This window comes from Stegostoma tigrinum, chromosome 33, assembly GCF_030684315.1.
Source record: "Stegostoma tigrinum isolate sSteTig4 chromosome 33, sSteTig4.hap1, whole genome shotgun sequence".
Taxonomy (NCBI): Eukaryota; Metazoa; Chordata; class Chondrichthyes; order Orectolobiformes; family Stegostomatidae; genus Stegostoma; species Stegostoma tigrinum.
This window is the reverse complement of record NC_081386.1, coordinates 35,681,893-35,699,464: the sequence shown is the minus strand read 5'-3', so window position 1 is coordinate 35,699,464 and position 17,572 is coordinate 35,681,893. Positions and strand designations below refer to the sequence as shown.

Below are 17,572 nucleotides of genomic sequence, written 5' to 3'. Positions count from 1 at the left end.
TATGTGTGCACATGCAAGAGTGCGTGTGCGCGAGTATGTGTGTGCAAGGGAGCGTGTGCACCCGCGAGACTGTGTGTGCATGCGATTGTGTGCATGTGCACAGAAGAGAGAGTGTGCGCATGCATACAAATGTGTGCGCGCACACGCGTGTATGTGCGCAAGAGTATATGTGTGCGCACAAGAGTACGTGTATATGCGTGAAAGAGTACGTGTGTTTGTGCGCAAAAGTGCATGTGTGAGAGTAATAGAGTGTATGTGTGTGTCTTTGAGCATTTGCGTGAGCGTTTATGTGCCAGAGAGAGAGAGAGAGCGACAGAGTGTGTGTGTGCGTGCATGCACATATATACATATGAGTGCACTGTATGTGAATCTTTATGCATGGTCCCACATGTATATGTCTGTACACTTTCTGCAGCTACATGTGTTTTGTGAATGAGGACATCTGCGTCCCTCTATGATACTCTGCCTGTTCAGTGTTTAAGGACAGGCTGTGAACTGTTGATACGTATTGGGCTAAATGTCAGTGAATAAGGGCTGAACCTTTCATTGAGCATGGGACCTTTTTCAGGTACTCAGTGTGTGATAGTTTCCCACTGAGGTTGTCTGGAGGTTGCCAAAAGCAAATTAACCTGGTTTTGCTGAGAAATTCCTCCCTAAGTATCCCCTGATACAGACAGACGCTGTCTCTGTGTACACTGTGGATAAAAGACCCTCCTGAAGGTCTCTCTGCGCTGCTTTCGAAATCGTGACTGTGATTGGTCCAGCACAGCTGGTTTAACACGGGGAATGCAGCGAAAATTTTCCAACGTGCCTGTGGGATTTGGGAAGCAGTTTGGATCCATTTCTCTGACCCTGACATGGAATCATTAAGAATCAGGGATTATTGCTGGGATACTGCAGGTTCAGGTCTGGTTAAGCTGTTGGTTTAAGTAAATGCAGATTAGATCATTGCTCCTTGGTTCATTTGTTCAAGGAAGATTAACTTTATCTGCAGATGTCACTTTAAGAGGTTTATAAGGCAGGGATGCAGGGATGAAATAAGACCAGATTCTTTCACCTTCATTGATCCAGTTAAGGGGATACATTACAACCCTGTCTCCTCTGCGGTGTGTTTAACCAGTGCATTGGATTTATTCGACTCGCCCAATGCTCTCCCCTGAACAACGGTCATGATCCTGGCTGAATCATTGAATGATTCAACACATAATGAAGCCATTCAGCCCATCAAGAAAGTTTTCCTTTCATCTTTAGTTCAGATGCCCTGGCAAAAAATAAAAGGCATGCTGGTAGAGTTGTTTTGACTTATGTTCAAGCAGTGGTATCCTGGTGACAGGCCTGAGGGGTACAAGGTGGAAAGACCCAACAACATCAGCAATAGTCCTTTGGCCTTTATTTGCCTTGTAGTGGAGTTCTCAATTTACCTGAAAAACCCTTCAAAACGATCTCCACAGTTGCTCGCACAGCATCCTCGCAGCAATATCCACATTTGTCATATTCGCCCTCTCTGTGTTTTTGTGATTGTGTAAAAGTTAGGTATCCTTCCTGTGGTCCACCGTGGTTGGCCATTGACACTGAAAATGATTCCAGAACCTTCTCCATTTGTAACATCTCTTTTGTTTGCAGTGAAGTTTAAGCAGAAGGCTGAAATAATGAACAGTTTGGCAAAGGGCGAGGGAAGTTTAAAAGATCAACAAGGAAGTAATCTGAAAGGTGAGACACTGAGAGTGGGATTCACAGGTTGTGTGACTGGGGAACCAGAAACATGTGAATAATGAGACCGCAACCTGAGCCCATCTGGAAACGTTGTCCCTTTAAGTGTGTAGTGAACTTCATTCCTGAAACACAAATATGAATTGACACTTTGTCAGATCATCTCAAGTGAATCCCCCGCAAGGAGCTGGTCAGTTTGATGTTTGCTTGTTTTGTGGTTATAAACTCTCCCCATTCACCAGTTGAATCATTAGCAGCGGCAATGACTCTGTAACCAATGGTCAATTGATTTTGCCAAAACATCAGAATTACAGTTGTTATAGAATTGTTACAGTGCAGAAGGAGGCCATTCAGCCCATTGTACCTGCACCAGATTTTCGAGCATTTTGAATTTGTGCCAATTTCCTGCCTCTTCCTAGAACCTGTTTAAATAATCATGCAACTCCCTCTTGAATGCTTTAATTGAACCATCTCATTCCCAGGCAGTGCATTCCCTAACCCAAACTACTCACTAGGTTAATGTTTTTTCTTACATCACATTTGCTGTGTGTTTGTAAAGACCGGGAAAGGAGAACCATGTGGTCTCGATGTTATCAATAACCTTGATGCTTTATGCTGCCAGTTTGTTGCCCAAAAGCAGTGGGTGCAGTTTCTGTCAGTGTTTCCCCAACAAAGGTTAAAGGATTCACTAGATTTCTAGAGCAGAAAGTATTTCCTGTGCTGGAGTGATGTACAGCAAGGGAATATTGAAATTAGAGTGGAACATTTCAGCATGAAAATGGGATGCATATTTCACACAATGGGTGCTGGAAATGTGAAATTCTTCCCCTCAAATGGAAATACCGTGGGGTCAGTGAAGCTTCCAAACCCGGGAGGAACAGGTCCTTGGGTAAGAGTACCAAGACAACATGAAGCCAAATACAGGCAAAGGAGTCAAGGTTCAGATGGTTCACTTATTTGGGGAGCGGATTTGAGGAGCTCTGACTTGTGCCTTCTCAAAGTGAATATTTCAGGACAGACTTTCAGAGGTCATCAGATCTTCCTTCTGCTAAAATAAAAATTAAAACCTTCAGATGCTGGAAATCTGGAATAAAAACAGAAAGCGCTGGAGAAACTCAGCAGTTCTGGCAGCATCTATGGAGAAAGAAACAGAGTTAGTGTTTTTTGATAATAAAATGTGAGGCTGGATGAACACAGCAGGCCAAGCAGCATCTCAGGAGCACAAAAGCTGACGTTTCGGGCCTAAACCCTTCATCAGAGAGGGGGATGGGGGGAGGGAACTGGAATAAATAGGGAGAGAGGGGGAGGCGGACCGAAGATGGAGAGTAAAGAAGATAGGTGGAGAGGGTGTAGGTGGGGAGGTAGGGAGGGGATAGGTCAGTCCAGGGAAGACGGACAGGTCAAGGAGGTGGGATGAGGTTAGTAGGTAGCTGGGGGTGCGGCTTGGGGTGGGAGGAAGGGATGGGTGAGAGGAAGAGCCGGTTAGGGAGGCAGAGACAGGTTGGACTGGTTTTGGGATGCAGTGGGTGGGGGGGAAGAGCTGTGCTGGTTGTGTGGTGCAGTGGGGGGAGGGGATGAACTGGGCTGGTTTAGGGATGCAGTAGGGGAAGGGGAGATTTTGAAACTGGTGAAGTCCACATTGATACCATATGGCTGCAGGGTTCCCAGGCGGAATATGAGTTGCTGTTCCTGCAACCTTCGGGTGGCATCATTGTGGCAGTGCAGGAGGCCCATGATGGACATGTCATCAAGAGAATGGGAGGGGGAGTGGAAATGGTTTGCGACTGGGAGGTGCAGTTGTTTGTTGCGAACTGAGCGGAGGTGTTCTGCAAAGCGGTCCCCAAGCCTCCGCTTGGTTTCCCCAATGTAGAGGAAGCCGCCCGGTGCGGCTTCCTCTACATTGGGGAAACCAAGCGGAGGCTTGGGGACCGCTTTGCAGAACACCTCCGCTCAGTTCGCAACAAACAACTGCACCTCCCAGTCGCAAACCATTTCCACTCCCCCTCCCATTCTCTTGATGACATGTCCATCATGGGCCTCCTGCACTGCCACAATGATGCCACCCGAAGGTTGCAGGAACAGCAACTCATATTCCGCCTGGGAACCCTGCAGCCATATGGTATCAATGTGGACTTCACCAGTTTCAAAATCTCCCCTTCCCCTACTGCATCCCTAAACCAGCCCAGTTCATCCCCTCCCCCCACTGCACCACACAACCAGCACAGCTCTTCCCCCCCCACCCACTGCATCCCAAAACCAGTCCAACCTGTCTCTGCCTCCCTAACCGGCTCTTCCTCTCACCCATCCCTTCCTCCCACCCCAAGCCGCACCCCCAGCTACCTACTAACCTCATCCCACCTCCTTGACCTGTCCGTCTTCCCTGGACTGACCTATCCCCTCCCTACCTCCCCACCTACACCCTCTCCACCTATCTTCTTTACTCTCCATCTTCGGTCCGCCTCCCCCTCTCTCCCTATTTATTCCAGTTCCCTCCCCCCATCCCCCTCTCTGATGAAGGGTCTAGGCCCGAAACGTCAGCTTTTGTGCTCCTGAGATGCTGCTTGGCCTGCTGTGTTCATCCAGCCTCACATTTTATTATCTTGGAGTCTCCAGCATCTGCAGTTCCCATTATCTCTGATAGTGTTTTTTGAGTCTGGTATGACCCATCTTCAGAACTGAATTGGGCTGGAAATTGGTTTTTATGTGGTTTTAAAGGTGGGTGGGTAGGGGGTGGCAAGTGGAACAAGAAAGGTCATGAAAAGGTTAGAGGACAAGGGAGATTGGACACAAGAATGTCACAGAACAAAAGACAAAGAGTAAGGCAATGTTTACACTGAAGGAACACAGCACTGGCTCAAAGTAAGTGTTAGCAACAAAATAAAGATCAGCTCTTACTCAAAACACAAAGCAGGAAAACATCTTTGCGTTAGAAATTGCAGGAATATATCCAGCTGCTTGGAATATTTGCACTTACATTGAGAGCTCTTTATGTTTAAATTATATTTTTGTGGCGTGTGTTGCATGGTAACTGAAGTAGAATTTGTTTAGCATTCCTAACACTTTACTATTCTTTACTACACCTGCACTGGCCTTCGGCAGTTCCTCCATTATTCAATGCCTGAACTATTGAAGCTATAATCTCAGGTACTGGGAGACCCAGTCGGTTTAAACACAATTCTCTCCCCAAATACAACTTTAATACTGCAGTCCAGCAAGGACAAGTGTGTTGTATGAAATGAAATTCTCAGCTTCAATCCAACAATTTGCTAACCGCTTGATCAAAGCCCAAGACTGAATGCATTCAGGCACAGACTGATGCAGGTGGAACACAAACATGTCATGAAAGGGGAAATACCAGCATGGATATTTCAGCATCACATGATTACAGAAGGAGGCCATTCAGCCCCTCACATCTGCAACAGTTTGTTAAACAAGCATCATTACTTAGTTCCAATCTCCTGCTTTTTCCCCATGCCCTTGCACACTATTTCTATCCAAATAACCATCCAATACTCTCTTGAACGTCTCAATTGAACCTGCCTCTATAACATCTCCAGGCAGTGCATTCCATTCCCTAACCACTCACTGTGTGAAAAGATATTTTTCCCTGACATCACCCTTGCTTCATGCTCACACCGTTTTAACCCTATCCCCCTCTTGTTTTTGTTCCTTTTATAAGGGGGAAAATCTTCTCCTTATCTCTTCTATCCAGCCCATTCATTATTCTGCGAACCTCAATCAAATCTCCTCGCAGCCTTGTCTCCCAGGAGAACAGTCCCAACCTTGCCAAAAAAGCAAAATACTGCAGATGCTATAAATCTGAAATAAACACAGAGAAAGCTGGAGCAACTCAGCACTTCTGGCAGCGTAGGGAGAGATAAGCACAGGTCATGATACAAGTCCAATGTGTGTCTTCTTTGGAACGTCAGAAGTTTCTGAGTTTCTCCAGCATTGTATATCCTCATCATTGAAGTTCTTCATCCCTGTAACCATCCTACACTCCTTCCAAAGTGTTCACATCTCTCCTATCTTTCTGGCACCCAGAATTGTACACAAAACCCAACCTGAGGTCTAATATATATCTTGAACGAGTTCAACTTCACTTCCTCACTCTTGTACTCTATGCCCCCATTAATAAAGCTGAGGACACTATGTGCTTTATTAACTGCTGTCTCCATCTGCCCTGCTGCCTCAATGGTCTGTGCACAGTTACATCCAGCTCCCTCTGCTCCTGCACCCCCTGTAGAATTGTAATCCGTATTTTTTTGAATGAATGATTTTATTCTCATGTGTATTTTACAGTGAGAAAAACAATAAAATACACTGAAAAGGTTTTCCACCGTCACCATGATCCGGCGCCAATTGGAATAGTTTAAGAATTAGGAAAAAAATAGAAACATATAGTTTAAAGAGGGTCCGTCAACCCTGAACAAGCTCATTATAAATTATGCCTGCACCACCTTCCCTCCTCCACCGCCTCGCTGCTGTCTACACCAGACCCAGGGTCACATCTCGTGCTGCTGGGCCAACCTCAAAGTTGCCATGATGCCCGTCCCCCACTTGGTTTTCCCCCTGCGCCGAATACAACCTGCGACGGTGTCACAATCCTCAGGCCCCATTTCTCACTTCAGGGCCTGCCTCGCTGATGTTGCTTGTGCCGACTCCAATACTAGGTCCTGTGCTCACCCTGGAAAGTAAGTAGGGGCTCAGCCATCTGCTGCCATGAGCCTGTGCTGGAATCCCTCACCACTGCCAATGCTGTCTAAGCTCTGGCCCAAGCAGTAAGTAAGGAAAACAAGAGGAAAAATGAACAAGAGGAAATGGGAAAAGTGGTCAGAGCGGGCAGGCCCCAGCTCAGGAGACCTACTCTGCCACCACCTTAATAATATTTTATATTGTCTTTTAATGTTCTTCTGACCAAAGTGCATCATCACCTCTCATCTCTCTGCATTGAGCCCCACCTGCCTTCTATCCACTCACTCCCACCTACTTGTCAGTGTCCATTTGGAGTTTTACACTGTCCTTCTCACAGTTAACAATTCTCCCAAATTTAGTGTCATCTCCAAACTTTGAAATTGTTTCTTGTACACAAAGATCCTAATATATATCAGGAAAAGTAAGGATTGGCACAGATTTGAGGCAGAATACAGTGTAATATGTTAAAGACCATTTGAGAGTTTGTGAATGTTTGAGCTGTGGAGTTTCAAGCTCGGATAGTCCTGAGTAAATACAGCAATGAGGCCAGTGTGGGATATAACTTCCTGTGCTGTGCCCTAGTGATTCAGCAAAACTTCAGCCCAGGGGGTGTTGCACTGTGCTACAAGTGTGGCAACTTTTTCCTTCTGGAGATGGCCAATCATTGTGCACACTGCAGGCCATTCAGCCCCTTGAATTTGTTCCCCAATCCAGTTATAGCATGGCTAACCTGAATCTGAACTCCATACACCCTGCTTTGCTGCAATAAAAATTGATCTATCTCAGGATTAAAATTAATAATTGGTTAGAATAACATTTTTTTGAGGGAGACTATTTACACTCCACCCATCCTTGGCCTGAATGTTCACTCCTAAATGTATTGGTAAGTTACTGTGTTTTCAATTTTGGACATTAACTGAGGATTTACTTGTTTCCCAACGTAAAGGAGAAGACTGAAGTTTTGCTAGTTAGTGAACTGCAGGTATTTGATCTATAATGTGTCTTTCTGTAAATAGAAACTTATAAGCCTCTAATAACTGTTTCAGAGCGATCCTGTAGCCCAGGCTTGTCCAACATCAGGGGTCCTGTCTGGCTGCTATGACTTCAGCTGATGTTATTATCAGACGAGCCAGTTCCCAGACTGAAACTTGGCTTGAGACATCATATTTTGATATGTCTTGGTTTTAACTAAGTTGGCTCTCACATCAAACATAAACACACAATGTTGTAGGATTAGTTTGAACAATAAAACAGACAATAATTACAAATCAAAAGGACTACAATGGTTCAAGAGGACAGCTCACCATCACCTTCTCAAGGGCAACTCGGGATGGAAAATAAAATCTGACAAACCTTCCATCCCAGGAATCAGTCTGGTGAGCCTCCACTGCACTTCCTCTATGGCAAATTATCTTTACTTGGGTAAGGAGACCAATTCTCTACACCATATTCCAGGTGTTGTCCTACCAGTATATTGCCCCCCAATTCAATATTGCTTTGATGTTGCACAATAACCTTTTTATGTGGGACTTTATCAAAAGCTTTCCAAAAATCCTAATATACTACATCCACAGATTCTCCCTTATCTATTTTATTTGCATCCCCAAAAAACTGCAGGAGATTTGTCAAACACGATTTATCTCTATAAGTTCATGTTGATTAGATGTTTGTTAATCACTTTGCCATCTCCTTGTTCTTCAGATTTTAAGGTGCCTACGTTTGTCTTTAATTATGTTTTCCGTCTCACATGGAAACTATTAGCATGTGTTGCCTGCCCCTAGTTGCCACCTAAGAAGGTGGGGGTGAGCTGCCTTCTTGAACTGCTGCAGTCCATGTGCTGTAGGAGACCCACTCTGCTGTTAGGGAGGGAATTCCTTGAATTGAACAACATTAATTTTTATCCCTGTGAAGAATTCTGTTGTGTTATGATCACTTCTAAACAACCTCTCAAAACAAGATGATTAATTACTTATCAATCCCTTAACATTGCACAAACCAAATCTAGGAGATCCTGGTCCCAAATTTGTTCCTCAATGTGCACACTCAAACCTGGCCCCCACCACTTCCCCGTCCCAAAGTCCTGTGTTTATATGTGTACACAGACTCTGAAATCTGTTTGTACTTCCATGGTTTCTAGCTTTTCACTGTTTAAATAAAACTTGCTGTTATCCTTTCCTTGGCCTAAAGTGGAAGAATTTATAAAATGCATCGACTTTCCTTTCATGTACTTATCGAAATATCAATGTCTCTTTGTCATTTTTATGTCCCATCAACACTAATCACTCTGCCATCAATTTTTATGTCTTCAGTAACATTGAATATTAGCCCCTCAATTGTGTTATCTGGTCATTAATTAATAATGTGAATATTTGAGGCCCCATTGTAGATTCTTATTGGTAACTATCAGTCATTTCCTTCCAATTCATGAATATGCCCATTGTTGCCACTCTGTTTTCACTGTCTACCTAATGTCCTGAGTGGGAGGTTAATCATTTTCCTTAAATTACTCACATTTTAAATTTAGTTAACTATACTTTAAATGGAAGATTTTTAAATGCTTTCTGGAAATCCACACAAATTATGTCAAAAACCTCATCTATTACTTTAGTTCACTTGTAAAGGAATTCAATTCATTTCATGAGACATGACCTACCCTTTGCAAACCCATGTTGGCGCTCTCTAATTAATGCAAATTTCCCTTTGTGCACAGTTAATATGTCTGCAGTTAGACATTTCAATAACATTAATCTTAGGCAAAGAAGCCTAGAATTTCCTAAACACATTCTTGCTCACTTTATTTAAATACTGGAGCTGCAATTGAAATTTTCCAATTCAAACAGATACTCATTTTAACTAAGGGTAGATTATGGTAAAACATTAATATTTTCTTGATCTAGTTCCTTTAAATCCTGTGACAGAAACAACCAGATATTTGGGATTTGTCACACTTCACATTTTATTTCTAACAATTTTTTTTTCTTATATTAACTTTGCTGAGTTCAAGTCTTTGATTAAAATGAGTTTGCCTGCAATAATCTTCCACTGCTGTGAAGTCTTGCACAAAATAACTCTCAACATGCCTGGCCATTTCCCGATTTTCATTTGATATAATTATTGCTCTTGAGTTTTTAAAGGGTGTTCACATTACCCTTGACCTTGTCTTTACGAATACAAAAGTAGCAACATTGTTGTTAATTATGATATTCCCTCGAAGATTTATTTTGATTTCTTACTTTTTTGTATTCCACTACCCTGGAGTCCATTTACTGCAATACCAGATTGAGAGCCTTCAGATTATACGAAAGCTCTCAAAACTGGTAGAATGAAGATCTAGTGGAATCCAAGCCCTCATGTTAAAAGGTTATTGTGCTTATATACTGTGCAATTCAATCCCTCAGGAAGAACATCACTGAAAATCCACCTGTGATACACACCGAGATTTGGCATTGTGTGACGATTTGATGAAATATATAAAAAAGATTAAATGCCCTTTCCTAGACCTGATCTCTTGACTATCTCAATCACATATAAACATTCCTAGAGGAATGTTACAGAGCTGTGTTTCTAATTCTGGATTTCTGTCTCTAATGGGAGACTGCATGATGCTGAAGGGATGAGGAATCTTGACCTAAAAAAGGAAGTAACTCAATTTCTCAGGATATGCCATTGGTTGACCAGTTGCCTGTACTCGCCCAATATTTGCATATGTGGGTGTGTCTGCTTATACAACTGGCTGTCATCTTGGAAAGCAGATTATTTTATCAACCATGCAAATTGAAAATATAAAATGCTCTTCAACATTGGATTAAAAGACTATAAGAGGAAGTTTGCATTATGTATTCTGGCTGCATGCTTTGAGAAGTAGAAGTGCTCAACTGTTTTCTGAGTAGCCAGTGACAGTAGCGCAAACTTCGGTAAATGAATCATTATCACTCCTCCCAAAGATTATTGGTGATATTTCAGCAGGAATACTGGTCACCCTTGTTTACTATTGGGTTAAAATGAACAGGTAATTGTCAATATATGTGAACTATGAAGTCTATTATTTAGGCTGTGAATATAAAGAGATAAATAGGAGCAGGAATGGCCATTCAACCACAATCTAAGTCTGTCATTGAAATAAAGAAAACAGCAGGACAATTAAATTCTGAAGATTCTGGTCATTTCTGTGTCACAGGTGGAGAGACAGATGAAAAACAGAAAGAGGAAATACAACAGGAGAAAAAAGAAGAGAAGGAAGAGGAGAAAAGAGAAGAAAGAGAGGAAACAGATCTTCCCAACGTGGTGAATGTTGAAGTGACTCCCCCAACTGATCCTTCAAGTCCATCATCACCAACAGAAGGTGCCGAGGATGAAGAAAATCTCATTAAAGACCAGGTGAGTGGGCCCAAAGAATCCATTCCATCTACTCTTATCAATACCAGGGAGGAAGAAGTGTTAATGGATGAAGAGAATTTCTCTCCAAAGCCTGCACTGAGAGGGAAGTATCTTTGCAATGATAGGGTACTATGTGCAGTTTGCAACAAGGATAGTATCACAACGCAGTGGCTGTGTCAGCACGATGCCAGGCCTGGCTGATATCAGGTTGTGAGCCTTTGTTGGAAGGTTTGCGCTATAAGGAGAAGCTGAACAGGCTGGGGCTATTTTCCCTGGAGCCCTCAGGAATCACTTTACATATAACATAGAACAGCACAGCACAGTGTACCTTTCAGCCCACAATGCTGTGCCAACCTATTATCCTACTAAGATCAATCTCCCTGCATACCCTACATTTTATTATCCTTCATGCGCCTATCCAAGAGTCACTTAAAAGTCTCTAAAGTATCTGACTCCACTACCACTGCAGGCAGCACATTCCACACACCCACCACCCTCTGTGTAAAGAACTTACCTCTGACATCTCCCCTATTCCTTCCTCCAGTCTCCTTAAAATTTCTCCCCCTCGTAATAGTCATTTCTGCCCTGGGAAAAAGTCTCTGACTATCTACTCTATCTATGCCTCTCATCATCTTGTACACCTCTATCAAGTCACCTCTCATCCTTCTTCGCTCCAATGAAAAAGCCCTAGCTCCCTCAACCTTTCCTCATAAGACCTGCCCTCCAGTCCAGGCATCATCCTGATAAACTTCCTCTGCACCCTCTCTAAAGCTTCCACATCTTTCCTACAATGAGGTGACCAGAACTGAACACAATATTCCAAGTGTGGTCTAACTGGAGTTTTATAGAGCTGCAGCATAACCTCACGGCTCTTAAACTCAGTTCTCCTGCCGATGAAAGCCAACACACCATACGCCTTATTTACAACCCTATCTGCTTGGGTAGTAACTTTGAGGGATCAATGGATGTGGACCCCAAGATCCCTCTGTTCCTCCATACTGCTGGGAATCTTGCCATTAACCCTGCATTCTGCATTCAAATTTGACCTTTCAAAATGAATCAACTCACAATTTTCTGGGTTGAATTCCATCTGCCACTTCATTGCCCAGCTCTGTATCCTGTCAATGTCCCGTTGCAACCTACAACAGCCCTCCACACTGGACACAACTCCACCAACCTTCCTGTCATCGGCAAACTTACTAACCCACCCTTACACTTCGTCATCTAAGTCATTTATATAGATCACAAAGAGCAAAGGTTCCAGAACAGACCCCTGCAGAATACCACTGGTCACAACTCCAGGTGAACACTTTCCATCTACTACCACCCTCTGTCTTCTATTGGACAGCCAGTTTTGTATCCAGACAGTCAAATCGCCCTGAACCACATGCCTCCTTCCTTTCTGAATGAGCCTACCATGTGGAACTTCATCAAACGCCTTGCTAAAACCCATATACACCACATCCACTGCTCTATCTTCAGCAACATGTGTTGTCACATCCTCAAAGAATTCAATAAGGCTTGTGAGACATGACCTGTCCCTCACAAAACCATGCTAACTATTTCTAATCAAACGGTGCTATTCCAAATAGTCATAAATACTATCTCTCAGAATCCTCTCCAATAACTTGCCCAGCACAGAAGTAAGTCTGACTGGTCTGTAATTTCTAGGATTCCCTTCTTTGAACAAGGGAATGACATTTGGCCTCCTCCAATCTTCTGGCACTACTCCAGAACTTTATAAAGGTTTACAAAATAATGAAGGGCATGGATAGGTTGAATAGCCAGTGTCATTTTCCCTGGGTGGGGTAAGACCAGAACTAGGTAAGAGGGGAAAGATTTAAAAGGGACCTAAGGGGTAACTTTCTTCACACACAGAGGGTGATGTGTTTATGGACTGATCTGCCAGAGAAAGTGGTGGAGGCTGGTACAAATACAACATGTAAAAGGCATTTGGATGGCTAAATGAATCAGAAGGATTTAAAGGGATATGGGCCAAATGCTGGCAAATGGGTCAAGATTAATTTAGGATATCTGGTCAACATGAACAAGTTAGACAAAGGGGTCTGTTTCCATACTGTCTAGCTCTATGAGTCTAATTTGTTCTTTGTTCAGACCTTTCCCATTACACCTGTGAGAAAGAAGGCATTATGAGAAAAGTTGTCCAGAACACAAGCCTAGGTAATTTGAATGGGAGGCAGACAACCTTTCTAGCAAATGTCTTGAGTGAATACATGGGAAATGTTGAAAATTCAATTGGATTTCAAGTTTATCACCAAAGACAAAGTCTCAAGTTTGAGTTCTAATGAAAGGTGGGAGAGGCTGGATGAGGATTGTGCAATTAATTTTGTTTATGTAGATGTTTGGTGTTCAATAAAGTGCTACACAATAGGCTTATTAGCAACCCAATGATTCAAAGGGACAGTAGGCTGAGGGGGTCCAAAAGTAGCTAAAACACACAATTAGGAGAGAGTCGCAGGGAGTGGGTCCTGTTCAGCTGTGAGTGAATTACATTGTGATGTTTTCCAGGGTAGCATTGGGAGTGCTGCTTTATTGAGATATAATAATGACCTGCACCTGGATATATATATGGACTGATTTCTATGAGGATTCAAATTTAGAAACATCGTAAATAGCAAGGAAGATAGCAGCAAACTTCTGGGGGGCATGCTGAGTGAAATGTAACAGAGAATTACGAAGAGTATACTTGATCAATGACAGTGTGGCGTATTGTCTTTTTGAGTTGAATTTTCACTAGAGGTGACAGTCCCACACTCTTCTAAAAGCCAGGTCTGAACTCACCTCCAAGTGGCTGGAAAGCCCAGTTTGACTTGCGGTCATCAAGCTGTTAATCTGCTCAAGCCAATACTCCTGACCTCAGTTAGGAGGCAATCTGCTTCTGATTAGCCAGTGACTCTCCAGGCCCAGTGGTGCTACCAAGACATGAGCCCACTGCTGGAACTTATAGCCAGTGAAGAGCAAAACTGGAGATGGATTACAAGGTGAGGTGGCACGGTTGTGGATTCATGGTTTCACCATGCCAGGACCTGCTGGACTGATCCTGAGGTGTTGGGGTCAGTGGCAAGAAAACTTGTGAGTGAGGAGAAATGTGACAAGGCCCTCAGTTGAACACAAGGTGCTCAAACAGGAGGCACCTTCTGCAACTCACAACACTGTCAGGTTTCACTTAATTGTCTCAGCCCGTGTCACGTGCACTAGTGAAGGTGTGCAGGAAACAGTTACAGCCCTTCACCCTGTGTAACAGCACGGTACAAAACTCCATTCCTTCTTTCTTGATGAACTTGGCCTGGTTTTATCTGACTGTATCAGAAATTTATTTGAACTTTGCATAACTGAAGTGTTGAGTTCATTCTGGCTCAAGGAAAGTACCATTGAGAATTGAGTTCAGCCCTTCCAGTACATGTGCTTCGTACACAATAGCAGTTGTTTAAACAGGCAAAGTTTGACTCACAATTCAGAGCCACTATTTCAAAAAAAAATTTAGTTCATGGGACATGGGTATCACAGGCTGGGCCAAAGTTTATCGCTTCTTCCTAACTGCCTGGGGGAAATTGTGGTGAGCTGCCTGATATTGATCCAATGACTGTGAAGGAATATTAATATTGATACAGATCTGGATGGTGAGTGACTTGGGGAACTTGCAGGGGCTGGTGTTCCCATGTGGCTGTTACATTGTCCTTCAAGACGGAAGTGGTCATGGGGTTGGAAGGTGCTGTCTGAGGATCTTTGGTGATCTTTTGCAGTGCATCTTGTAGATAGTACACACTGCTGCTACTGAGTGCCAGTGGTGGAGAGCGGATGTTTGTGGATGTGGTGTCAATCAAGTGGCTGCTTTGTCCCGGATGTCAAGCTTCTTGAGTGTTGTTGGAGCTGCACCCATCCAGGCAAGTGGGGAGATAGGAGGTGAGATACTCACTGCAGGATTCCTAGCCTCTGAGCAGCTCCAGTAGCCGCTGTATTTTTGTATGGCTGGTTCAATTCAAATGTCAGAAATCTGTAGTAAATGTTTACAATGAATATTTCCATTTCTAATTTGGCTGTAGGAAACAAATGATCAGTGTGAAGATGCAGGAAATAATGATGGTGATGAGAATGATGGCAGTGACAGTGATTCTGAAGACAGTGATGAGGAGGATGACAGTGATGAAGATAGTGATGAGGAGGATAATGAAGAAAAGGAAGAAGAGGAAACCCATGAAGAAGAACCTCTGAGTCTTGAGTGGCCAGACACGCGACGGAAACAGATCACTTACCTGTGCCTACTTCCTATCGTGTTCCCGCTCTGGCTAACAGTGCCTGATGTACGAAATGCAGTAAGTGAGAAAAGATCGTGTGGAAAATCAGACATTAGCAAGGAGAAAATTCTTGTACCTAACATTTAATCAAATGATGCAGTGAACATCAAAATCTGTGCAAGTTCTGATCAGCACATTTTAGGAAGGAAATCAAGGCCCTTGAAAAAGGGGCAAAGGAGATTTATCTGAATGGTGTCAGGAATGGAAAAATGAAAAAAGGTTAGACTAGATAAACCAGGATTAAGTAAAGGATCTTTGAATTAGGCTTCCAAGAGCATAAAGTCTCCTCATCTACTTTATCTAAACCTGAAATAAAAAAATACTGTTCCCAATGGTTACTTGTACAAAGATCGGGAAGCATAGACTTATTGTTTAGAGGAGACAATACAGGGAGATGTGAGGAAGGTTTTTTTAATGCAACATGTAGTAATGGCCTGGACTGTGCTGCCGAAAGAGGGTGATGGAAGCAGAGATAATTAATGAGTTAATAAAGAAAAGTGATTAGGCACCTGGGAGAATGGAACTGACTATATTTCTTCAGAAAGACAGAATAACCTTAAGGGACCAAACTAACTCCTTCTCTAACATTTTGATTTTAAAAAATACAAGATAAATTAATGATTGGGGATAATGGGAACTGCAGATGCCGGAGAATATGAGATAACAAAGTGTGGAGCTGGATGAACACAGCAGGTCAAGCAGCATCTTAGGGGCACAAAAGCTGACGTTTTGGCTCCATTACATTGATGACTGTAACGACGCCGCCTCGTGCTCCCAAGAGGAGCTCGGACAGTCCATCCACTTCACCAACACCTTCCACCCCAACCTCAAGTTCACGTGGGCCATCTCCAACACATCCCTCACCTTCCTGGACCTCTCTGTCTCCATCTCAGGCAACCACCTAGAAACCGATATCCACTTCAAGCCCACCGACTCCCACAGCTACCTGGAATACGCCTCCTCCCATCCACCTTCCTGAAAAAATTCCATCCCCTATTCCCAATTTCTTCGCCTCCGCCACATCTGCTGGATGAGGCTTTCCACTCCTGCACATCCCAGACGTCCTCGTTCTTCAAGGACCGCAACATCCCCCCCACAGTGGTCGAGAACGCCCTCGACTGTGTCTCCCTCACACCCCGCCCTCGCAATAACCGCCCAAAGAGAATCCCCCTCGTCCTCACACACCACCCCACCAACCTCCGGATACAGTACATCATCCTCTGACACTTCCGCCATCTACAATCTGACCCCACCACCAAAGACATTTTTCCATCCCCACCCTTGTCTGCTTTCTGGAGAGACTACTCTCTCTGTGACTCCCTTGTCTGCTCCACACTTCCCTCCAACCCCACCACACCCGGCACCTTCCCCTGCAACCGCAGGAAGTGCTACACCTGCCCCCACACCTCCTCCCTCACCCCCATCCCAGGCCCCAAGATGACTTTCCATATTAAGCAGAGGTTCACCTGCACATCTGCCAATGTGGTATACTGCATCCACTGTACCCGTTGTGTCTTCCTCTCCATCAGGGAAACCAAGCGGAGGCTTGGGGACCGCTTTGCAGAACACGTCCGCTCGTTTCGCAATAAACAACTCAACCTTCCAATCGCGAACCATTTCATATCCCCCTCCCATTCCTCAGACGACATGTCCATCCTGGGCCTCCTGCAGTGCCATAATGTTGCCACCCAAAGGTTGCAGGAACAGCAACTCATATTCCGCTTGGGAACCCTGCAGCCCAATGGTATCAATGTGGACTTCACCAGCTTCAAAATCTCCCCTCCCTCCGCTGCATCACAAAACCAGCCCAGCCTGTCTCTGCCTCCCTAACCTGTTCTTCCTCTCACCCATCCCTTCCTCCCACCCCAAGCCGCACCCCCATCTACCTACTAACCTCATCCCACCTCCTTGACCTGTCTGTCTTCCCTGGACTGACCTATCCCCTCCCTACCTCCCCACCTATACTCTCCTCTCCACCTATCTTCTTTTCTCTCCATCTTCGGTCTGCCTCCCCCTCTCCCTATTTATTCCAGAACCCTCACCCCATCCCCCTCTCTGATGAAGGGTCTAGGCCCGAAACGTCAGCTTTTGTGCTCCTGAGATGCTGCTGGGCCTGCTGTGTTCATCCAGCTCCACACTTTTTTATCTAAATTAATGATCCTCAGTTTAAAAGGTTACATTTCCCTAAGATTTTAAAGGATAGAATATCTGTGATTTACATTATTTTTGTTTCCCGCAGGCTTCAAAGAAATACTTTATTGGGACCTTTTTTGGGTCTATTCTGTGGATTGGTGCTTTTTCATATTTGATGGTGTGGTGGGCCCACCAGGTAAGTGCTGCGTTAGTGACAGCTTACATTCCTTTACAAATTAATCCATGCTGTAGCAGTAGCTGGAACATATATACCACATGGGGTGACTTTGCATATACTTCTAACTGGAACAAATCCGCCATCACTTGGAGAAAAATGGTCC

The 17,572-nt window shown here is 44.0% G+C and overlaps 1 protein-coding gene across 5 annotated transcripts in view; it reads left to right on the top strand.

The window, feature by feature from the left end:
- The window catches only part of slc24a1 (solute carrier family 24 member 1), a 53,681-nt gene that overhangs the window by 28,135 nt on the left and 7,974 nt on the right, over positions 1–17,572 (top strand). For 4 of the 5 annotated variants that reach the window (XM_059639268.1, XM_059639267.1, XM_059639266.1 and 1 more), the window contains 4 exons: positions 1,624–1,710; positions 10,583–10,782; positions 14,847–15,116; positions 17,338–17,427. In XM_059639268.1, coding sequence (XP_059495251.1) covers positions 1,624–1,710; positions 10,583–10,782; positions 14,847–15,116; positions 17,338–17,427 — 647 coding nt within the window. The remainder of the gene's footprint in view (positions 1–1,623; positions 1,711–10,582; positions 10,783–14,846; positions 15,117–17,337; positions 17,428–17,572) is intronic. The other variant, XM_059639269.1, reaches the window with a different exon arrangement.